The 25752-nt window shown below is 40.9% G+C and overlaps 1 protein-coding gene across 1 annotated transcript; it reads left to right on the plus strand.

The window, feature by feature from the left end:
• Nucleotides 1-1313: 1313 nt before the first annotated feature.
• On the plus strand, nt 1314-25752 carry mafga (v-maf avian musculoaponeurotic fibrosarcoma oncogene homolog Ga). The gene is made up of 3 exons (XM_015945554.3): nt 1314-1752; nt 23788-23860; nt 23941-25752. The coding sequence occupies exons 2-3, from the start codon at nt 23825-23827 to the stop codon at nt 24391-24393; spliced, it is 489 nt and encodes a 162-aa protein (XP_015801040.1). The 5' UTR covers nt 1314-1752; nt 23788-23824; the 3' UTR covers nt 24394-25752.

Below are 25752 nucleotides of genomic sequence, written 5' to 3' on the forward strand. Positions count from 1 at the left end.
TAGCGCCTCTCAGAGTAAGGACTCCAAAGCACTTTACACTACAGTGTATCATTCATCCATTCACACACTGATGGTGATGAGCTACGATGTAGCCACAGCTGCCCTGGGGCGCACTGACAGAGGCAAGGATGCCGAGCACAGGCGCCACCAGTCCCTCCGACCACCACCAGCAGGCAAGGTGGGTTAAGTGTCTTGCCCAAGGACACAACAGCAGAATCCTCTGCAACCTTCCGATTACTGGACAACCCGCTCAACCTGTTGAGCTACTGCTGCCCTAACACAACTTGAGCTGGACTGTGACCAAACTTAGCCTCACATAAACAGTACAATTGCACAAACAAAATAATTACACAAAATATTCAAATGGGGGTCATGTTCTCTAGCCTTTAACATTAACTGGTTCCCCACACTCTCCCCCACAAAATAAATGTCGTCCCAACAAAGCAAAAAACTCTGGAGCGGCTGATTCCTCAGCTGGTATGGAGGTAGGTTTGGAAGATAAGTCTCTGGAAATATTTTCTGTAGTATACAGTCTTTAACATGGCACTCATCTGCTATGTCACATCATGTTGTAAAGGCAGACATTACTGGCCAGGTGATATCTGCAAGGAGGATACTCTGCTATATCTGCAGGTCAGTATACCAGACTGTAAAGTTTAACTCAAAACTTAACATAACCGAACGTCATAACCAAGTGTAACACTAATAACACTAAATACGCACGCTCTTGGTATCAAAATGTGTCTTTAAAGAGCAAGTCAACCCCTACCAGAGTCTAACTCCACTCCCACTTCATGTTTGAAAAATGCAACACATACTGTTGCCTGGCAGACCGAGAGGGCGAAGCCGCTAACAAATACACACGCACTCAGGCTCACGACAGCAATGTGACATCATAATGTACCAGTTTACGTCATAGCATACTTCTTAGCCAATAGCAGTGGCAGATTTAAATTAGAATACAGTGCAGAGTTTTTACCTGACAACGGCACAACACTGCCAGTTTTAGGCAGAATATTTAAATTTTAACTAAGATGCACTGAAGTGCCAAATTATTGACGAAACGTGTCTGCAGCACGATTAGACACTCATTTATTTAGTTTAGCAGCAAAAAAAAATGTTTATTTGGGGATGACTTGCTCTTTAAAATTCCCGGACATCATAAGTGAAATCCATGGCACAAAACAAGCAGAATTAGAAAACAGCGTTTTTAGCCCCATTGACTTGCATTCATGTTTTCATTCTTCCGGGGACCCGTGACGCAGAAGTGACTTCCTTATATGGTATGGTGCTGTCGTGCCTCTGGCCACTCCGCCCCATGCTACAAGCTACAGCCAAGTATAGGCGAGCTGCTGCAGCTGCGTGTAAAACGTTGAGAAACAGTTTTTTTGATGTGGGTATCACCATCCCGCGTCCCGGAGGTGATTTCCTATTTCGAGGAATTGCTTGTTGCCGCGGTTTACAGTAGGCAGGTAGAGCATGGGGATGTCCTCACTTGGTGTTTTTTGCAGGCGTGGAGTTTTCCACTTTGACAAGTATCAGGCACCGAGAGGTTGAGTCGTGGAATGTCAACAAGCATGTAAACCTCTGCAGGCGGCTTCTGCGAGACGTCGGTGTGCTGCCGTCTGTTTTGTCAGCCTTATTTTTATTTCTTCTTTTTTTTCGGTGGCTTGTCAACTCATGAGCATCTTGCTGTTGGTCGAACAGGCTGCTTCATCACCGCGAGTCGAGCCAGCGGCTTAACAAGACCAGGTTGGTTGTTGCTGATGTTCTTTCTTCTGATCCAAGACGAACATGCATGGATTGTTAAAATCGAACATTGTTTCGTTTATGTGAATGCTTTGATTTGATCGTCCTGAAAATAGCTTTTCGACCAGTTCATGTTGAATTGCTTTTAACCTAAGTGACTTTTCATTTAGTTAAAACCTGACAATGGTAGTCAAACATATTTTTTTTTGGGGGGGGGGGGGGGATGTCACAGCCGGTGAGCCCGAGAGAGATGTTGAATTTCAAAGCCCCCAAAAAGCGATATGTATTATTATTTTTTTTTTTATCATGCTGCATCATCACAGTGACGGATTTAGACATTCTGAGAACCCACCCCGAAATATGGCACCACCGGACAAAGGTCTGCTCGCCTGATAAGGGTCGATGCTCATCTCCAACCCTCCGTTAATATGGAGGATGGATCGAAATAGTTCTTTTGTCAAGACCGCCATGCCCATATGTCTATTGGATGATCAACATTTAGCTGAGAATGTGTGTTTTGTTGCAGCGCTGTCACGATAAACAGACACGACTGATTGTGCGTGTGTGTGTGCGTGTGTGTGCGTGTGTGTGCGTGCGTGCGTGCGCGCGAGAACAACGATTGTAAAATTGCCATGATTTGACTCACGCGATGACTGGATGGTCACATTTTGTCATGTATAGGCTAATTCCTGAATGTAAAGAATAAAACAAGCACATGACCTGACAAGCAGTTCACATGCCTTCAGTTTTTGCTGAACAGTGTGCTTCCTTTCATATGACAATGACAATTTAACAGTTTGTCATCGACTTGACAGCTGCTTTTGTCTTCCTGTGTGTGACATTATGATATTTGCATCAGAAGCTTGGCTTTGTGATAAAGCGTACTGCCCATCTCTGTCTTTCTCTGCAGCTAACAAGTAAAGATGATGGCCCTTTATATGCACAAAAAGAACGCAGATGTGGAATTAGTCCAGTATTTGATGGGAAATTACATTTAGAAAAATTCCAGTCTGGTTTTAAGCCAGTCCACAGTACAGAATCTGCAATGCTCTGGGTTTTTAATTACATTTATTGGCAACTGATTCTGGGGACTTTATTTTGATATTGTTGGACCTATCGGCTGCATTCGATACTGTTGATCAGTCTCTCCTGATTTCTAGGATGGAAGACTTTGTGGGTGTTTGCAGGGTCGCGCTGGATTGGTTTGTGTCGCACGTGGCTGACAGAACCTTCAGTGTCTCATTGGGAGATTCTACAGGTCCTTCTCAAAAAATTAGCATATTGTGATGAAGTTCATTATTTTCAGTAATGTACTGATAAATATTAGACTTTCATATATATTAGATTCATTGCACAAAACTGAAGTAGTTCAAGCCTTTTATTGTTTCTAATATTGATGATTTTGGCATACAGCTCATGAAAACCCAAAATTCCTATCTAAAAAATTAGCATATTAGCATCTAAAAAATTTCATCCGACCAATAAAAGAAAAGTGTTTTAATACAAAAAAAGTCAACTTTCAGATAATATGTTCAGTTATGCACTCAATACTTGGTCGGGAATCCTTTTGCAGAAATGACTACTTCAATGCGGCGTGGCATGGAGGCAATCAGCCTGTGGCACTGCTGAGGTGTTATGGAGGCCCAGGATGCTTCGATAGTGGCCTTAAGCTCATCCAGAGTGTTGGGTCTTGAGTCTCTCAACTTTCTTCACAATATCCTACAGAATCTCTATGGGGTTCAGGTCAGGAGAGTTGGCAGACCAATTGAGCACAGTAATACCATGGTCAGTTAACCATTCACCAGTGGTTTTGGCACTGTGAGCAGGTGCCAGGTTGTGCTGAAAAATGAAATCTTCATCTCCATAAAGCTTTTCAGCAGATGGAAGCATGAAGTGCTCCAAAATCTTCTGATAGCTAGCTGCATTGACCCTGCCCTTGATAAAGCACAGTGGACCAACACCAGCAGCTGACATGGCACCCCAGACCATCACTGACTGTGGGTACTTGACACTGGACTTCAGGCATTTTGGCATTTCCCTCTGCCCAGTCTTCCTCCATACTCTGGCACCGTGATTTCCGAATGACATGCAAAATTTGCTTTCATCTGAAAAAAGTACTTTGGACCACTGAGCAACAATTCAGTGCTGCTTCTCTGTAGCCCAGGTCAGGCGCTTTGCCACTGTTTCTGGTTCAAAAGTGGCTTGACCTGGGGAATGTGGCACCTGTAGCCCATTTCCTGCACATGCCTGTACACGGTGGCTCTGGATGTTTCTACTCCAGACTCAGTCCACTGCTTCTGCAGGTCTCCCAAGGTCTGGAATCTGTCCTTCTCCACAATCTTCCTCAGGGTCCGGTCACCTTTTCTCGTTGTGCAGCGTTTTCTGCCACACTTTTTCCTTGAGTAATGAACCAGGCTGGGAGTTTTTAAAAGCCTCAGGAATCTTTTGCAGGTGTTTTGAGTTAATTAGTTGATTCAGATGATTAGGTTAATAGCTCGTTTAGAGAACCTTTTCATGATATGCAAATTTTTAGAGATAGGAATTTTGGGTTTTCATGAGCTGTATGCCAAAATCATCAATATTAGAAACAATAAAAGGCTTGAACTACTTTAGTTGTGTGTAATGAATCTAATATATATGAAAGTCTAATGTTTATCATTTAGGGCTGGGCTAAACAATTATTTTTAAAAAGATAATTCTAACGATTATTTTATCGAATAGTCAACTATTCTAATGACTATTTAGACGATTAATCTAGTGATTAATTTTTTATTGCACAATTAATAAAAACAATAAAATCTAAAATAAATTCCAAAAACTGATAAATTGTTACCGTAAGAGAATAAACACTACAGACCTTCCGTTTTGTATAACACGGCTTTAATTGTGTTGCGTTTGGTTATGTTCTGGTGACATGTAGAACTTGGGAGAGCAGGCTGCCGCCTGAGAGGTGGTTGGAGACGGAGTGTCTCCATGCTGCTTTGTTTTGGTCACTTATGTGCGTGAAGCGAGTGGTGTTACGACTCTTCCTGGGGAGTTTGGCTCGTGTGCAAAAAGGAAGGGAAAATAACACAGGATTTAAACGTTAAAATGATGTTCAGGTTTATTTACAACAACAAAAAAGCATAAATCTTTCCATCCACAGGTTGGGAATAATAAAACTAATTCTGCCTGTGGGGAATTAATACAAAAGTACAAATAACTAGGGATGTCCCACTGGGCAAAGATTACTGGGTTCTGGACCAAAATAAGGATTTCCAAAGGTCCAAACTCTAAACTGGGTGGTTAAACCAAACTCAAGGTGATATTTTAAACTAAACCGAAAACCCACAACACTCTAAATGTAATAAAAGGGAGATCTGCACCACAAAAAGATGAACTCTAAACCAAAACGTAACAGCTTATCCAAACGCATAAGCTGTTAGCGAAGATGCTAACAGTAGCTTTACCAACGTTAAGTTCAAGTTAACCAAGTTTAAATAAACCAAAATACCCAGTAAACAGACCAGCATGGAGGAGAGACTGCTACCACAAAAACAGCTCTCCTAATGTCTGAAAGAAGCTCCTTTTTATGAAGGGAGAAATGCCCCCGGTGATTTTCTACATCTGCCGTAGAGACGAAGCAGCGCATTTGACCCCGGAAGTTGTTGTTCGTTGCTGGGAGACGAAGGCGGGCAAAACAAGAAAGGAATTTAGTAGCGGACGGACATTGTTCCAGTTCTTCTGTATTTGGCAGAGATGTTAGTGAAGGCAGAGAAGAGGGCGAACTAGAGGAAAAACAGACTGATTCCTCCTCTATTTACAACTCCTGGGGATGCAACAAGTGGGCGTGGTGCGTCGACTTCCAGATCTGACGTCGACGAATTTTTAGAATTGAGCCGTCAACGCAGTCAACGCTTCACTACAGCTCTATTATCAGTACATTACAGAAAATAATGAACGTTATCACAATATGCAAATTTTTTGAGAAGGACCTGCACTTCTTCTAATGCTTCATTCACTTGCGGGATTCCCCAGGATTCTGTGTTGGGCCCATTCTTTTTTTCTTTGTATCTGCTACCGCTTGGTTTGATTTTTTAAGAAACATGGGTGTCTTTTTCACTGATACCCAGGTATACGTGCCTGTTAAGAGGACCACAATCATGCTTTGCATTCTCTTTTAGATTGCTTTGTTGGGGTTAGGCAATGGATGTTCTCTAACTTCATTCTTTTTAATGATAAAAAGACAGAGGTTGTAGTTTTTGGTACTTTGTCTAGGGTGGGTGCAGTGGACCTCACGCAGCTCACCCCATTCTTGAAACTGAGTGTAACTTCCCTGGGTGCTGTACTGAATGGGGATCTTGTCTTGGAAAGGCAGGTCAGTGTGGTGACTAAATCTAGTTTTTATCAATTAAGAAGGATCGCCAAAGTAAAGATTTTGGAATAGTAATTCATGCTTTTATTACATCAAGGATTGATTACTGTAATTCTTTGTACCTTGGTGTTTCACAATCCCACCTCTCACGTCTTCAGTTGGTGCAGAATGCTGCATCACGGCTGCTCACTGGGATGTACTGTAATGGCTTCCTGTTCGTTTTAGAATCCAGTACAAAGTGTTTTTATGGGCTTTTAAAAGGAACCCAGGTTACAAAACTTTGTGGTTCTTAAAAAATAAATGCTAATATCAGTTATATTAAAGTGGTGTAAAAAAAACCTTCTTAATGTCTTCATTTTTATAAAATTTGTAAAAGTTGTTTAACTCGTAGGTCACTATTGTTGTTAGCGTTGCAATGCACTCTGGGTAGTGACGTCATATGCTTGTACATCGGTTGCACTGGCCGGCTTTGGGACCCTGTAGGGACTGTTCAGCGATATCCACATGTCATCTGTTCAGCCTTTTCTATTTGATCCAGAGTGAAACATTAATGAAGACATCACTGACCATGTTTCACAAAATGAGCGTCAAAATGAAGAGCAAGAAGGGCGGGATGAAGCGAGTGCAGGACAACACCGTTGCTGCATGTGTGGCAAATGCATCTCCATGGTAACAGAGAGGGAGAGTGTTTGTTGTCAAGAGCTCACATTTTTGTCAGCAGAAGTTAACGGTAAACTATCGTGTGTATGAATAATTTAGGAGAATTTTAGCATCCAGAGCTGTCTTGTGCTTTATAGATGATTAGGATATTCAGTGAAACGACTTTAATCATTTTTACAGATATTATATATTTGGAGAATACTATATTGCTTAACTTACTGCTTGTTTTACTGACGGAAGAAGTTAATGTTCAGTTTCATCTGTGACGAGTGGCATGTCCGATGGTTCGCTGAACGTGACAGAAACAACAGCTGCAGGAGTGGGTTATCAGCACAGGAGAGCATCCAGCATCTCTTGTCTCTCCGAGGGCGTTTAGGCTCCTTGTGTGGGAAATTGGTTGGTAAAGCATTTAGTTTCTGCCTTCTCTTATACCCAGCCGCTCTGGTGAGCTCTTTAAGTTGTTGTGGTCGACTTGAAGCCTCAAACCCATCAGGAGAAAAATGTTGGGAACACAGCCGCGGATCATTGGGAAGTTGTGTCCATCCTCAGGCATCTTCCCACTGCTTTCTCCTCTTCTTGCCAGTGGGAAAGCTGTGTAAACTCACATCACTCCCCTAGTTTCCCTCTAACTGGAAATTACATCCAAAAGCAGCACAGTGCTAGCCTGGCAAGACAGACTAAATAAATGTATTATTTAGTGTAATAAATGTATTATTTAGTCTGGCCATGCTCCATTGACAGCTCTCGGTTGTGGGGCGGGTTCTACCGTTGTCTTTCAAATGATCTCCGCATTCCACTGGACAATGAATGTGACATACTCTTGTTTCACTCTGTTTAGGGCTGCAACAACGAATCGATAAATTCGATGAAAATCGATTACTAAAAGCGTTGGCAACGAATTGCGTCATCGATTCGTTGTGTCGCACAACTCTTCCAAAAGCCCCCCCCCCCCCCTTCCCGCCTGCCGTTGCGCGCAGACCAGAGCAATTCAGATCAGCGCGAGGGAGAGCCGCAGATCAGCGCGAGGGAGAGCCGCAGATCAGCGCGAGGGAGAGCCAGCAGATCAGCGCGAGGGAGAGCCGCAGATCAGCGTGAGGGAGAGCCGGCAGATCAGCGCGAGGGAGAGCCGGTACCGGCAGATCAGCGCGAGGGAGAGCCGGCAGATCAGCGCGAGGGAGAGCCGCAGATCAGCGCGAGGGAGAGCCGGTACCGGCAGATCAGTGCGAGGGAGAGCCTGCAGACTTGCGCTGCTGCAAACCGGTTCCGCATTGTTGCGCTGCGATCCAGGCAGCTGCTTCCAGCGCACGGTCCATTCTCAAAGTGGCGCAACCAAAAACTATAATTAGCACACGATCGTTCTTGTCTGCACATGTTCTCTATTTTCTGTCTTATTTGTGCCTGAAGCGCACTACTGCGGAGCTCATCACCTGTGCTGTGGTGATGTCACCTCACGCAGCATCGAAAACGCGCTCTGCGCTTTGCGGTCAGGAGATCCCTTTGATCTGCTCAAAAGTAACTGATGAGGTGAAAAGGTAAGAATCCAGGCAACAGATTTTCTGGAGAATTATGAGGAGATGCAGGAAGATGAGAGACAGACAGGACAGGAAAATAGTTAAATAAAAACAAGAAAACAAAACAGTGTTGAAAAGTAAAATGTAGGTAGATTTATCTCCACTACACGTTTTTACCTGTATAAAACAATAAGTTATACACATGTCATATTAATACATCTGATACAATTCAGATCACCTTCAAAACTCAGTCACACACCCAGGGCCGTTTCAAGACATTTTGGGGGCCAAGGCAAAATGCCCCCCCCCCCCCCCCCCCATAACTGGGCTCCCCAGAAGCCTCTGTGTAATTCATACCCTCTCCAGTAGTGTTAGTTATACAGTGTTTATAAAAGCCCCTCAGACATTACTGACATGTTCTAATATTATCAGATGAAAAACTAAATTATCAGACTAAACTTGTAAAAAGTAACAAAACTATTTGAAAGCCACTATTTGTGGATTCTCTGAAAGTTTCCATGGAGTGTGTGACAACTTATTTTTTCATTGATCCTATCGTCTAATCTCCCAGCTGAAACAAGCATCCTTAATAATCTGTGCACAGGAAGCGTACCGATGCTGTAGTAAAACAAAAGGTATAATAATTTATTATTAATAAAACCTTGTTGCAGCACTAAAGCAGAAAAATGAGATTTTGCATTAAATATGCAAAATATTTACATATGAATTGTTTTAGAGCCCTTTTATTGGCAGAATCTGATATTAATTTAGTTCTTACAAAAAATGTGTCCCAACATGGTTTGTGTGGCGTTGCCATAGTGTGACGTCATAGGCACAGATTCCCTGTCCTCTTGTTTGGAAATGGAAATATGATCACCCTACATTAAACAAACTGTCCACCCGGGCTTTTGCACTGCACAGAGACGCTTCGCTGCCTACGACTGAACGTCAGTTGAGAGTCAGTCTCATGCAGACTGACCAATGAAGAGAGGGCCTCAAGTTAAGACCCTCTCCTCATTGGTCAGTCCACACGAGGTGGGTCAAAGGTTACTCTGGGCGGGTTACGTGTTGTCAGGCATTCAAGTATTGAGTATATTTACTGCATATTACAGTAAAATATTCTGTATGTGACCACATTATGGTGATCCTCGGGTCGTGATGATGGAGCCCTTGAATATTGTTGCCCAGGGTACAACAAAGTGTTAATCTGGCCCTGGTTCCGCCGTCACATTCCCGCAGAAACTGGTTGATCACACCGGGGCCAGACTACTAGCATGTGGTTTTACAACCACAATGTCCTCGGAAGCAAAAACGCTTTTAAAAGGGAGGGAGGAGTCCTAACTGTTGCTGCAGGCGTGTTGTGTGAGAGTGCAGTTATATACTGGTTAATATATTTTTGGGTTCAGTTGCTTTCATGTGGCCTAATGTGAGTCTATTTGGGATCATTGGAATGATCAGCAGCATTTCTTGATGTGACTTTATGGCAGTTGCCCAGGGCATCATCGCAAGGAGGATGGCATTCATTTACTTTTGTTTTATTTGGTATTTTTTCAGTCATTTTTGGAAATAGTGATCAATTTTGATTAATTCACAGCCTATGTTTAATTACATTTAAAATAAATGTCAACAGATGAGATCAAACAAAACAGATGAGAATTGCCCTTAAGCTGTTTAACTTGGACCAAGCATTTTAGGTCACAGATAGATGTAGCTTAGGGTCTCTGTCTATACACCTTATAAGACAATTTAGGTGATGGCATGTTGTTTTTCTGCTATTGAACTGTTTTCTAATAATGTTGTGTTAAATAAAGTGAAGGAAGGAGAGAAATAACGTTTCCCTAGCAGTTTTTAAAAATTTCCCCATGTAATCCGATTAATCGATTAATCGTGTCGAGACCCCATCCGATTAATCGATTATCCAAATAATCGTTTGTTGCAGCCCTAACTCTGTTGCTTCATCCCACCCACCAGGCATATAGAGTGCCCTGATTGGCCCACAAAGCGGATAAAGCTCTGTGATTTGTTCACTAAGCAGATAGAGCACTATGATTGGCCCACCATTATGGACCAATCACAGCTCTTTATGTGTTTGAAACCCCTCTAGAGAGTTGTGATTGGCTAGCCAGAGTCCTGGTAGGAGCTGCGGAGGTTCCAATGGAGCATGCCTAGACCAAACTTTGCAAAGCAAGAATTTGGTCTAGTTCACTAGGCTACGGATTTTCTGCTTCCTGATTACGTGACATACACGGATGAAGAGCTTTGGAGTCGTGATGTTTGTTTTCACAATTCAGGGGCTTGTTCCGGCACCTGCCCAGTAAAAAAAAAAATGCAATAGATGACTTTTCGTCAATGGCAGTGAGCGGTTGGATTTAAAATTACGACTTTAGTCTTTTTCCACCCTTGCCACCTTCACCTTCGCACTTTTGTCAGAAGTGAAACCATTTTTATTATGCCATGATCTTGAGATGGTGGTTTATGCTTTTATTACTGTATGCTTGGACTACTGCAACTCAATTTTATTTGGTGTGATCCAGGGTTCACTAGCAAGGCTGCAGCTGGTCCAGAATGCTGCAGCTAGATTTTTAGAAGGAAAGCGTAATTATGATCATTCAGGGTATCCGCGGTTCCTTAAAAAGTCTTAAAAAGTCTTAAATTTGCTTTTCTAAATTTAAGGCCTTAAAAATCCTTAAAAATTACAAATAATCCTTAAATACAGTTTCCAAAGGTCTTAAATTACCAAAGACCCAATGAACAAGAATTTCTAGTTAGTCTTCAGCATTTTTTGTGTATGACATTGCCGTAAGCGGAACCGTACACATTCAGCTGGGGCTATTTTTAGATGAGCACATTAGCTGGTTAAGCTAGTGGGAGCTTGCGCCAGGGGGAAGTGCAAGTTTAATGGTAACTGGGTGGGTAATCCCACGTTCGTGACGTGGTTAGCACCGGTTGCAGGCAATAGTTGGAAATGATAGCTTAAATTTAATTTTAAAAAATAGCTTGAATTTGGTCAAAGTTGCCTTAAAAAGGGTCTTAAAAAGTCTTAAATGTGGCTCCCTTAAACCTGCAGATACCATGTCATTACTGCAGTTCTAGAAGTCCTGCACTGGTTCCCTGTTGACATGAGAGTTTGTTTTAAGATCATTTTATTGGTTTTTAAAACATTGAATAGTCTTGCTCAACCTCCAGTCTGATCTTGTTTTATTCTTGGTTTCTATCTGGTTTTAACTTGTTTTTAGTTCAGTTTGTTTTTTAAATGTTTTTAATTGTTACTGTTGTATAAAGTGCCTTGGTGGCATGCCTTTGTAAGGCGCTATATAAATAAAAGTTGAGTTGAGTCAATGGCAGTAAATGAGTTAAAGGTTGACTATGGAACACGGACGATCTGGCGAACTCTGGTGTTCAGAGGTGGTATTGCAACAACATGACATTTTCCAGCCGATTGAGTGTTGGTTTGCTGCTGACATGCTACACTGTAAAAAAAAACTGTCAAGTTTACGGTAAAATACCGGCAGCTGTGGTTGCCAGGAATATACCGTGAAAAAATCTGTAAACGAAAATACGGTATACTGGTTTTGTAATCCTAAATTTTACAGTAGACAATGTTTTTTTACGAAAATCGTGGTAGAAAAAAACTCATATATTTGTCAATTATACAGTAATTTCAAGTAAAAAAAATAGCTTTTTACGGATTTTTACTGTTTAAAAAGTTGTATTATATTTACATTGATTTATTGTTAATTTAACAGTAATAGGATAAACCTTATTATGGCTAATAACTGTAAAAATAAAAATATTGTAAACTTTATTAAAACCTTTGACAGTAAAAAACACAGTGAAACTGTATAATAAATTACAGAATTTTATTTTGACATAATACATTTTACGGTAAATTCCTGGCAACCACAGCTGCCGGTATTTTACCGTACATTTGACAGTACAATGAGAACATTAAAAATTTTACATTACATTTAACATTTGCAACTGTTAAATATATATAAAAAATATAAAGATGCTCAAATAAGTTAGTGAAAATTACTGATAAACAATGAGAAAAATTGACCTAGCATTTGAAAAAAAAATTAACATATTTGTTCTATTCTTACCCACAGCATAGATCTTGAGAATACAACATGTGTTCATATGTTATGGCTGGTAATCTGTGGAGGAATAAATAAATATGAAACACAAAATTACCTGCCCCTGACCGATCAACCGTAATGAGTCACTGGGTCCTGCCTAGGTGAAGGAAAGCACTCAGTGGAGTTTCTAATGGCATGGTGTTAAAGATGCAAGCTCTGCAGGAAGACTTCAGTGTCAATCAGGAGTTCACTTTGGTCTGGCAGGATCCCCTCTGCAGGAAAAAATTGACAAAGTTTCAAAAGTTTGATCAGTGCTTGAGCAAAATGCACAGAAATGAACATGCTCTCAAAAACAGATCTAAAGATAAATTATTTCTGAAGTTTTAACAATACAGTTCTTCGACCTACCTATGTAACAGTGATATAGACAACGCAGCCTTAATCACAATCATAATTTATTGGAAAACATTGTATTCAAGTCTCCTATTGATTTATCATAGAACTTGAAGTTTGCAATTTGCTGGGTTCCTTATATAGGAAACGTTATTTCTGATTGGCTTAATGAACTGACCTGAATTGGAATGTTTATTAAGTGAAGTGCCTTGAGACGACTCTTGTCGTGATTCGGCGCTATATAAATAAAATAAAATTGAATTGAATTAAAATTTGGAGCAACAGGGGACTACGAACAGTGAATGATCTCTTTATTGATGGAATCTTTGCTTCTTTCTCACAGTTAACCGCTAAAATATCCCACGGGCACATTTTTTCCGATACCTACAAATTTATCATTTCATTAATAATGGATATCCCTCATTCCCAAATAAACCAGAGAGCACAACCTTGGATATAATTCTAGATGTTGATGTTCAGAAAAAGGGGCCCATAAGAGTGATTTATACTTCATTATTGGAATTGCAGTCAAAATCCTTTTCGGTAATAAAATCGCACTGGGAAAAGGATTTAACGTTGGAATTAAGTGATCACCTCTGGGAAACTATACTTCTAAGAGTGCACACTCCTCTTCTGTCTCTGCTAGACATGGACTTATCCAATTTAAGATTCTACATTAGTTATATTTCTCAAAAGAAAAACTTGCAAAGATCTACCCAGGAGCCGGCCCAATGTGCAGTCGCTGTAAATCCAATGTTGGGTCACTTATTCACATCTTTTGGCAATGCCCTAAACTTACCCAATAATGGGATTTAATGTTTCAGACACTCTCCGAAGCATTTAAAATTAAACTCAGCCCAAACGCTCTGAGGGCACTGTTCGGATTGTTGCCACCCAATATCTCTACTTTGAAATATTTCTCCCAGGCGGTGGCCTTTGCATCCCTGCTGGCAAGACGTCTAATTCTTCTGAAGTGGGAACAAGAGGCCCCTCCCTCCCATAGTCAATGGATTGCAGATCTTATGAGGTATCTGCATCTTGAACAAATGAGCTGTACCCTCTCAGGATCAACTATTAAATTCATTAAAATATGGCAGCCGTTTCTAAAATACATGGAAACCTTCAAGCTACCTAGTACCCATAACATGAACAGGTCAAATGTTAAATATTAATAGCCTAACAGTGATAACTCTCACCACTTAGGATAATTATTAGAATTCATTAATATTACTTGTGCACAGATTTGTAACCTTCTTTAATTTATTATTTGTTCTGTCCTTGTTCTGTTTCTTTTTTTAATTTATTTATTTTTTTCCTCTCTCTTTTCTTGCTTAAATGGGGATTTCATTTGTGTGTGTGTGTGTGTGTGTGTTTGTTCTGATAATTACTGCTGTGAACAATCACTGGGAAAAAAAAACAAAAAGGCAGCCAATGATGTATACTGATCATGTGGTGATTTGTAATTCACAGTCTGAAAATCATAAATAAAGTTTAAAAAAATAAAAGATAAGTCCAACACTACCGGAGCACTGGGCTCTTCTATATCATCATTTAATTTGGTTTCCTCTTCAAATGTGACTAATGGTGGGATTGGGCGAGACTGGCCAATGTTTTCACGTTTTCCTAATTGAGTGATGTGTTTGGTACATTTATCAAGCTGACCTTGTAGACCTTTAGGTTTTTGCAAGTAAAGACAAGTAATAACGAAGACTAGGATGTAGCCTAATACTATTGCGCAGACTAGAAGACTGTCAGCTGTGGACCAAGCGCAAGCCAGAGATTGAACAGGTGGTTTTCAGCCTACATTTATTGGCCAAAATGACAGCCGTCAAACTGACGGTCCCTGGGACTTCTAGTGAAGTTAGAATTCTGGGAGTTCTAGTGTAAAAGAAGTCCGGATTTTCAACCTCCACTTCATATTGGTCAGGATTTAGATGATATAAAACAAAATCTTCCACATTGATAAGTGCTCCTTTAGGAATTGTGATACCGTCTGACTTCTCTGATTGGTAAGGGTGAGAAACACAAGTCAAGTAGTGAAATTTATGACTGGGAGAGAGTGTAGGAGTTGAAACCAGATGTGCTGGAAAGGAATTTTGGAATTTATGACTGCAGGTCAGTCTCAGGTTTTCCCTCTGTTGAGGTGAAAGAGAAATCAAAGCTTTGTGTGAAATAACAGTTAGTTGTCCTTCTTGTTAAACCAACCAAAGTTAGTTTGAAAATGTGAAATGTGGATTTCCGCTACACACACTACCGAGTGAGGCGCTGTAAGATCTGATACAACCGGAAAATGCCTAGACCACAAATGGAGCTTAGAAGCTGTGATGACTGAGCACAGACTGTTGTGAAGGACTTCCTACAATAGGGTGTGTGATGACAAGGAGAGGCCAAAACCGGTGCTGGGAATGCTGGGAAGCCGAGTTCAGTTCACCTTAGGGATGTCTCCTGACGGCCCAAAACGGAAAGACTATTATGACCCAGGGGTCGCGAGTACAGAATCCTAGGGCCCGGAATGATCTGACCTGACTGGAAAGGAATAGACTTGACTAAACTGGATAGGACTGGACTGAAGACTGCTGGAAAAGAAGTGGACTTGAATTAACTGGAAGGGACTGGACTTGACTGAACAACACATTCTCACTCCCAGCACGTCAAAAACAAACGCTTGGTCAGCCACCCTCCACGTCAGACCCCAGACGCCAAAAGTGCCCTTTTTCGTTACTTATGTGCGAAAAGGGGTTTTTCCCTTATTTGACTGCAGATCCCAATGCAGTGTAAAACTGAAGCGATGGGATGTCCGCTACCGTTGCATCCCAATGCAGCGTTACACTGACGCGATGGAATGTCCGCAGCCAGGGCACCAAACAAGCTCATTGTACCTCACCTTAACCTTATCCTCTTATTTAACCTTGTCTTCTTATTTAACCTTCCCCTCGCCCCTATCCTAACCTTAACAATCTTGCCAGCGAACACGTTGGTGATGTGTCGATCGCTCTAAAAGCCGGCTCTGTGAAGTGAACGGAGGGAGCCGCCTCGTGATTGGTCGGGTTTGGACCGAGCCAACGCGAGGGGGAGGTTTCAACTACCACGGTGGAGGTTAAAAGTAGAGGGTATGTGTAGCCTCCCCCTCGCCAGATGGTATGTTCTAACGTTCCCCTTGGGCGGCAAATACGAAAATTCACAGTCAGACTCTGACTGTCAGAGTTAGAATGCACGGGAAACAAACGCTTGATCGCAGCGAGAGTAACGTTTTAGGTAGCAAGAGGGTTAAGGTTAGGATGAGGGAGAGGGGAAGGTTATAAATAGTGAAACGTTAAGGTTTAGGTGCGGTTAAACGAGCTGGTTCGGTGCCGCATCAGCGGATATCTAATCACGTCAGTTTTACGCTGCATTGGGATCTGCAGTTACAAAAGGGAAAAACCCTTTTCGCACATAAGTAACGAAAAAGGGCACTTTTGGCGTCTGGGGTCTGACGTGGAGGGTGGCTGACCAAGCGTTTGTTTCCGACGCTTAGGGTGTGAGAATGTGTTGGACTGAAAACATATTTCACTGGAAAGGACTTTATTGACTGAAACTTGACTTTAGTGGACTGGACTGAAACTTGATTTGAGAGGAGTGGACTGGACTGAAACTTGAGAGGAGTGGACTGGACTGAAACTTGAGAGGGGTGGACTGGACTGAAACTTGAGAGGAGTGGACTGGACTGAAACTTGAGAGGAGTGGACTGGACTGAAACTTGACTTGAGAGGAGTGGACTGGACTGAAACTTGACTTGAGAGGGGTGGACTGGACTGAAACTTGAGAGGATTGGACTGGACTGAAACTTGAGAGGGGTGGACTGAACCTAAACTTGAGAGGAGTGGACTGAACCTAAACTTGAGAGGAGTGGACTGGACTTAAACTGACCATGGTGGCCATTTTGAATTCGGCCACCTTGGAACCAACTTTTGTTTTTTCAATAGGAATGGGGTCATGTGACACATCAGACTCATTGGGAATTTCACAAGAAAAACAATGGTGCACTTGGTTTTAACGTAGCTTTATTCTTTCTTGAGTTATCTACAAGTTTCTGACCACTTATAAAATGTGTTCAATGTGTTGCCCATTGCGGTGTTTCCCTTACATAGGCGTAGCTGTGGCGGCCCGCCACGGCTGAAATCCCAGCGCCACGCCTGCAAGATCCCATTTTATAGATTTTTTATTTTTATTTTTTGCGCTGTTTCCAAAGAAGCAGCGGGAACTACTCTGTTGTTACTTGTGATCACAGCCAGCAGGCAGCAAGGAGGAGGAGGCAGGGCAGGGTGGTTACAGCTAGGGATGAGCCGCGGATAAAGCATTTTTGACGAATACGAGCATGAAACGAGTAAAACTTGTAAATATCTGTAATCGTGCTGAAGAAAAATCCCATTGGGTAACTGCCTGCCTTCACGCTCTGTGATTGGCCAGTCACATGGAGCATCCGCCCCTCCCTACACACAAAACTCTGCTCCGGCCCAGGCACACACACAGACAGTAACGGATCTCTCTGTGCTTGCTTCACTGTTGCTCACGTTTCTTCAGTACTCCCTAGGTTTTCTTCAGCTCGCCTCTTTTTCGGTTGAATATTTAAAGTAACTTATTTCATAACGTACATGGTGCATTTGACAAGACAGAGCTGAAAACAGCTCGTGCATGCTTCGTCACTGCCTCCGCTCCGGTCGGGTTTAAAAAATTTTTTTATCTCTCTCTCTCTCTCTCTCTCTCTCTCTCTCTCTCTCTCTCTCTCTCTCTCTTTCTCTCTCTCTCACACACACACACACACACACCTTAATCAACATTGTTTTGTTTAACTGTGTGTGGGGAAAAATGCCAACAACGTTAGGAAAAAATCTGTTTAATCAAATTAAAATGAAAAAAAAGTTGTGTCTGGTTCTAGTATTTCATATTTCCTAATTCCTACTGCATGAGTTCAGATTTATTAATTCATGCACTTAAACATTAATGTTCTGATTTTATTGAAAAACTTGTTCTGTAATACTTTTACTATTGTGATCAAAAATATTTAATCTCATTTCTGAGGCTGCTCTGTAAATAGTTTTCAAATAAACAATACACATAGCAACTTGTGATCAATCCATATCAATTTCAGATTTAAAATAATGTATTGATGTAAACCACACCCACTAATTTCCAAATAATAAATAAGAGGTGCATTCATCTGTGTATCTCCTTTGATCCGCATTAGTGATGTTTTCAGCACCAGAACAATGAAGCTAAGAAACAGATCTCTGCGTTTGTTAGTAGCGATGGGTACCGAATTTGGTACTTTTTAAGGTACCGACCAAATTCCATAGTGCCGACTGAGCACCGATTCACGTCATTTGAAACAGCGCCTCGTTTCAGTACCCGTCCTTCATAACTGAGAACTTGAGAACTTGCCTAGGCAGCTGCGCATGCGCAAGAGCGTTATGTCGTCGGTCACTGCGAGCAAGTTGTAAACAGAGCAGCATGGTAGATAGAACGCATGCTAAAGCTTGGGTCCACTTCACTAAATGTAATGGGTAAATGGGTGATGATGAAACCAGCGACAACAATCTAAGTGAGACATCCTCACTTAGAATTAAAATATTAAACACTCAAAAGTATCTAAAATTGGTAACGTTAAGTACCGGTATCGATTCCTAGGTACCGGGAGTTGGTACCGAATCGATTCAAATGTCAAAGGTACCCATCCCTATTTGTTAGTAATTTTATGTATTAGGTGCATCTTACCTGTTCTGTTTTTCTCTGAAATGAGATCAAATCAGTGCTTCTATGGGTTGTCTCCTCTGCACTAGAAAAATGCACTTTATTATAATGTTCACTGTAATGCATCTTGATGTTCTTAACAAATAAATTAAATCAAAGATATTGGTCAATAATGCCAAATATGTAATTTTGTGTTTCAGTCATTTTTATACTGGCCTAAAATTACTTCATTAAGTCTACTGAGCAAGGTGTAGAACGTGTTTAATAGGGCCAGCCCAGCGATGATCTTGGACCAAAATAAAAGGGGCAGAAAGTCAAATAAAGGGGGGCAGAAGGAGATGTTCTTCCAGACGCCAAGAAAAATTAAATGCAACTCCCCACCCCCACCCCACCCCTGCAAAGTGTGTCACTGAGAGTGTAAAACAAAAATTATTCTTGTGCAAATATTGGTGTATTCATCTTTAATACTAGTTATTAAAATGCAGCAGTTGCTGGATTAGTGCAGTTCAAAGTGGAGTGCATCAGATACAACAATATTAGCATAAAGGTGAGATGGGTCATAATCCCCACCCCCCCACCCCACCCACCACAGTCGGAAAAATTCCTAGGGGAAACACTGCATTGTGTTGTATTGACAGTGCAGCCCTCTTCTCCGAGTCTTTACACACTGATAGCAACACCGCAGGAGACATGCCAGCACAGGCTTCCAGTATCCATAGTTTCAGGTGCTGCACATTTTGTATCTTCACACCAGACAATTGCCTTGAGATGACCCCAAAGATAAAAGTCTAAGGGGGTCAGAGTGGGAGACCTTGGGGGCCATTCAACTGGCCCACGACAATCAATCCACTTTCCAGGAACCTGTTCATCTAGGAATGCTTGGACCTGATTCCCATAATGTGGTGGTGCACTATCTTGCTGGAAAAACTCAGGGAACGTTCCAGCTTCAGTGCATAAAGAGGAAAACTCAAACACCCTCTTCCTATTGAAAAAACAAAAATTGGACCCAAGATGACCAACTTCAGAATGGCCACTATGGTCACCACCTATCTTGTAAAGTTTGCCTCGTCACATATACTAATGTGCCACAAACAGGACGTCATTATCACCAACCATCCCCATTTTATTAAGGTGTATCCATTTAAAAATGCTGCCTGCGCTCCCGCTGGTCTTAAAGGGTTAATTAATCATCAGCAAAAAGTGATACCTTGCGTTCCATTCATCACTTATTTCCATTATTCTTTCATCTTGCCTAATTTTTTCTGCTAACCTTGTCAAAAATGTGACATTTTTACTTAGACTTTTGCAGCTCTGTTGCTTTCCATGCTGTAATGTCCCAACACCCAAAGCGTTGAAAAATGACTCTGGGTGACTAAAGCCTGGTTTATGCTTCTCCGTCAGCTCCGCAAGGGACAGACACGCATGGATTGACGGAAGCGTTTTGCTCTTTTACTTCTCCGTCTCCTGGGGAGTGTTGCAAAGCAATTTTCCGGCAGGACCACAGAGGGCGTAGCGCTGTTCTGTGGTATCCTGTCATGTATCGGTCCAAGATCGTGTGTTTATATTGTGTTTTTTGTGTATATAAGAGACTTTTTAACACGGACATATTTGTCTCTCATTCTCCCACCGCTTCATGCGCTCCCCACCTCTAAATCCACGTTTCCTGTCATTTCCATCCACAAATAAAACGCTTGCTGCGCATCTTTTCACTCCTCCAGTCACGGGAGGATTAAACGTTCATATAGAGTTTTTTCGCGAGGTATTCTTCAAGCTTCTCCGTGTCTGCCACTTGTTATCCTCGGCTCTCTTTGCAATGGCGGCGCTGTAAACAACAGCGGCATCCTGACCAATCACAAGCTTGCTTAATCTGTCTCGTTCGACGGATGTTTAAAAAAGTGGGCTCGACTCCGTACGTACTTGCGTGCCCTACGCAAGGACGGATAATGGCGTTGCGTGTCTCCGCACTGACGCAGACGGAGAAGCATAAATCAGGCTTAAGCGTTTATTTCCAACGCGCTAGGAGCCCCAGTGTTGTCAGACGAGTCGTGTTGTCAGACATGAGTACCAGACGTGCACAATTGCTACCTACAGAACTCACATGTCTGCAGCTTTTTATGTAGTTTAGAGGGGTGAGTTGTACCAGCGTAATTAGATGCCAAGTTGCGTACTTGCTACGCAAAATGCATACAGGTTGGCAGTTCTGTAATTGCTCAATACTCATTGCAAATAACAAGGGGCTCAAGCAGTCGCCCTGTCTAACACCCCTTTTGATGCTGAAAAAGTCCGAACAGCATCCATTCACCTTGATTCGAGATTTAGGTTCTTTATAAATAAATTTTACTAGGGTTGAGCCAAATACTTGTTTTAGACGAGTATCCAGTACGGATAAATCATTTTTCACGAGTATGAGCATAAAACGAGTTAAACTGTATCTGGGTCCGAGCAGAAGGAATATCGTGATTTGGCGCTATATAAATAAACTTTAATTGACTTGGGTAACTGATTGTCTACATGCTCTGTGATTGGCCAGTCACACTGAGCACCCACCCCTCTCTACAAACAAAACCATCAGACGGCCCGTAGCTGCTGTTCCACACACACACAAACACACAAACAGCACTCCACCGTGTGCCCCCAATACACTGGCACATGGAGTGGATAATATTTTATGAGCCACAGATTTAAGTTGTGTGTTTATTTATGAAAATTTTGTAGAATATAGTTGCACTAATGAGCGCCAACGGCGCCAAGCTCTGGTGTGAGTTGACTTGATGAGCAACTCCTGTGTTAGATGGTGGGCTGAACTAGGACCTATTCACATATTAAAATCAGTATATTAAGAAATTAATGTGCAACTATTTACTCATATAAGCTTTCTAAACGTCTGAGAATTGGGAGAAACTGAGGAATCTTTGTAGAGTAAAATAATCATTTTATGAAACTGAATAAGAATCATTTTATAAAAAGAGTAGTCATCTTCATGAGACCTTGGAGTCTGCAGGCAACATAGCAGGAGACAGGTTGTTCTGTTTGAGCATCTAGACAAAAAAATTAAAAGATTAGGCAAAACAAACACCAGAACCTTAAAGAAACATAAAAAAAATGTAAATTTTGTTTGTGTGATTGAGGATAAAACATGTTATAAGAAAATGGCAATGACAGTGTAGGGAAAATATATATTTTTTTGTCTTATCTTTCTTGAAATTTGATTTTGGGGGGGGGATTATTAGCTACCAGAGCTTCTTTCCCTTCCTATTGAACATGTTCTACATATATATATATATATATATATATATATATATATATATATATATATATATATATATATATATATATATATATATATATATATATATATATATATATATGTATGGGTTTCTTTTTGAATACTTTTAAATTGTTTATTGATTTACATGTTCAATAAAGAAAGAAAGAAAAAAACTATGTTTGGGTTAATTCTGGACCAGTGTCAAAAAGCTCTAGATTGAACTACCGAGCCTTGGAACGATCAGCAGAAAAAGGAACAACTCAAGGACAGTGTGAATTCAATTTGAATAAAAAAATAAAATAAAACTTACAACCCTGCCTACCTAAAGCCGGCTTCCTGCAGTGCACAAGCGCACCTTAATTGGACCCCAAATAAAATAAAACAAAATTAGGAGACCAATCAAAATCCCCATAAAGGATTTATCAGAGCATTAAAGAGTCTCTGCTCCTGGTGTTCAGTTCACTCTCCCTTGGTGAGAGAAATCTGAGTCCCTTGTGTGTGTGTTTGTAATTTGTTTCCACTGGTTCTAACACTACCCGGGTAGATTCTAAAGTGTTAGTCTTATCTGTGTCAAAATGAAATGATGTTTCTGAAGTGTTCTGGAGGCGGATTCCACGGCTGATCAATCCGTATTCTGGTCCGTCTACAGTCACTCTCCTTCGTGTTGGCTCGCCACTGAACCCTCAATGTTCAGATCTTGAATGATCCAGTCCTGATCAACAACCAATCTATGCACACAGTGCAGAATGCTTCTTCCATCACTCATCTGTCAATTATCAATCAAATATAACTAGTTGTTTCAATTATACAAAATATCAATCATTGTAAAATTAACTGAGTTGCATCACAAGGTATTCTAGATTACTCAAGAATAAAATGAAATTCAACCATATACACTTCACCATTTTTCCTTTTAAAGCTCATTTTTAACTGTTCTTAAATATATTTATAACTTAAATTATTTATCAAACATGTACCTCTTTTTAAAGCATCACTACTTTAACATATTTATATAAACTTCATCACGTTTATAACTTCAACAATCAACAAAAACATCGAGCTTTCAATATGTATCCAATTAACTGATTTTCTAAGTCAATAGAGCTAAAAGTGGTGCATTTAAGCACTGCATAACAATATTACTGCTTTTCTATAGTTTTGAAAAGGTAACTTAACTCAAATGAATCAACCTTAATGCTAAAACACTTAACACAGCTGAGCATATAACTCATGCCAGCAGTTTAGCTCTAACATGTTTAGAATCATTCTCAAAACTTACAATATTAATATCTGCACCACAGTGGTGTTACAGTATTTTAAACACAAATATAATAACTCCAACTGTTTTTGTTTTAAACAGGAAATATGTTGACAGCAATCAATTACATGTCTTTCTGATACATTCATGTAGCATCTCTTACCAGAGATTGTGGTGACAGCTTGCTAAGCTGACGCAGCTTCTCACGGCCGAATTTTACTCAAGAGTGCAGATCCTAATAAACAGCAGTCCATTAATCACTGGTATGTGAAGATTAACCATAAATTTAAGCTTTTATTGCAGCTTTTCTTACCAGGATTGTTCAGTTAGCTTGGTAGTTGTTTCCCGGGCAACGGCTACCAGAAGAGGAAAAGGTGACTGAACTGAAATTGCCATCCCAAAACGTGTATGCCGCCTGCTGGCGGGATGCGGAATTGCACCTCTAAGCCACACATTCAACATCAGAACCCACAATTCTCATGTGGGTTACACTATGGTCCGAGAAGAAGGCCTCCCCAACTTGCAGATTAGAAGTTGTCACCCAAAACGACAGCATAAGGGCCAGGATATGTCCACATGCCTGTGTAGATTGGTCAACCAACTGAGACAGATTTAGAGTCCACACGCTTGAAAGAAGTCTCAAGTCTTTGACCTATTTAATGTATTTAGGGCATGGTCATGCTGTAGCTTATATTCCAGAAATACGTGGTTATGTGTTTTATTTCAGTGTTATTTATTTAAAGCTGATTAGTTTTTCTAATGCTGTTTTACTGATTTATCTTTAACAGAACAACCTGCCATACAAGTAGACGCTGCTGTTGTGGCATGACTACTACAAACAAGGGAAGCAAAGCCTTAAAGGTAAAAACCTCAGCAATGCTGAAAAGGACTGCTATGATTTATTATTATGAAGCAAAGAGCTAACTAACCTGTATTGGTAGGTGAAGCGGGAGCCTGGGGAAAACGGCACCAGCCTAACAGATGATGAGCTTGTCTCCATGTCTGTGCGGGAATTGAACCAGCATTTACGGGGCCTGTCGAAGGAAGAGATCCTGCAACTGAAGCAACGGCGACGTACCCTGAAGAACCGCGGCTATGCTGCCAGTTGCCGGGTGAAGCGTGTTACCCAGAAAGAAGAACTGGAAAAACAAAAGGCTCAGCTGCAACAAGAGGTGGACAAGCTAGCCACGGAGAACGCCAGCATGAAAATGGAGCTTGATGCTCTGCGCTCAAAGTACGAGGCTCTCCAAAGCTTTGCCAGAACTGTGGCTCGCAACCCTGTCACTTCAGCAAGAGGACCTATTGCCTCTGTGATAGGGCCCCTCATCCCTGGTAAAGTAGCAGCCACCAGTGTCATCACTATTGTCAAATCCAGAACAGAAGCTACTTCGTAGTAGCTTATTGAGCAGGGGAGCATTTTTCAATGTTAAACTAGGCAGTGCATTGTAATATGTTTCAGGTGGAAAGTTCTCTTTTACACTGGTACTAACACTCATAGAATGCTTCCAAGTTCAAACATGACTAAACCACTCAGAAGTGTTTGTTTTTCAACAGATAGTTTGTGTGTGGCTGTGCTAGAGTGACAAATGCTTGTTTTCTTAAGTCTCAGGTTCTAACTTAGAAAAAAAATGCCATTTCTAGAGTTTTGTGGGTGGTCAAACCCCATAAATGGTCAATTAAATGTATGTCTATTTCCAGTTTCATTTCACAAACAGAAAAACCCCAAATCCACTATTCAATAGTTTAGCCGCACTCCTGGTTTTACATAGTTTTAACACCATAATGACCAACAGTAGAACGCTAAACTATTCCAATGAAATATATTTTTCTTTATTGTTGGGTTCCTTACATGCACATAAAACAACCATGGAGTCAATTTGTTTCTGCATCTGTGAAAGGCTTTGGTGAAATTATTGTTATGAATCTAACTGGTAGATGCAATAATATATGTATGCACTGAAAACACACACAAACACACAAAAGATATCTTTAGTCAAGTGGTTTTTTGAGGTATTGTTCCAAAGCTGAGTGTCTTTCCAACATGACCAGATTTCTCTACAATACCTGAAAACCTGAATGTTAATACAATAGCTCCTCATGTTTTGAGGTGATAGGCATTTTGAGACTTAATTGTAATCAAAAATTGCGATTTTATTTCAAAGATTTACACACACGCACTGTTTTTTTGTAATTACTTGTCAACAGTGATGTTTCCAAAAAAAAGTCCAACACAGGCTTTACTGTTTGAATTATTAAGGTGTAGAAAACTTTGAATAATGTTGAGTTTCTGTTTTTTACTTGGTAGATTAAATGTATTTGTTTCTAGAAATACATTTAAAAAAAATGATTCTGTGAAATTTTTGTTGCAATTGTACCAAAAGTGGCTTACTATTGAAGTCTGATAGCTTTTTTCCAGTGACTAGGCGTATACAGTGGGGTAGCACGTGACGTGTACGTGACAAATTGGCAGTGTTGTTCACTGTATAAATGTCAATACTGTGCTATTTAATACAAATCTGTAGAGCTAAACCAGATGTTGTAAACAAAGTCAATTGTCTATGTGCACGTATTGGCATTTGTGATATTCTCTGCTTCCTCTGTGTTAGTGACAATTCATGTCATCATTACGCAGCACAAGGCAAATCTCTGTAAAAGTTCCAACTGACACAGAATATTTGCTGCACTTGATGCTCATGAAACCTTTGACGTGCACATTCCGTGGCCTAGAATAAAATGGGAAGAGTTTATCATCA

The sequence above is a fragment of the Nothobranchius furzeri genome, chromosome 12 (genome assembly GCF_043380555.1).
Source record: "Nothobranchius furzeri strain GRZ-AD chromosome 12, NfurGRZ-RIMD1, whole genome shotgun sequence".
NCBI lineage: Eukaryota > Metazoa > Chordata > Actinopteri > Cyprinodontiformes > Nothobranchiidae > Nothobranchius > Nothobranchius furzeri.

Coding starts and splice junctions, on each gene's coding strand:
- mafga (XM_015945554.3), top strand. CDS start 23,825: ATGACTACTACAAACAAGGGAAGCAAAGCCTTAAAG. Junction 23,861..23,940: donor AGGGAAGCAAAGCCTTAAAG/GTAAAAACCTCA, acceptor CTGTATTGGTAG/GTGAAGCGGGAGCCTGGGGA.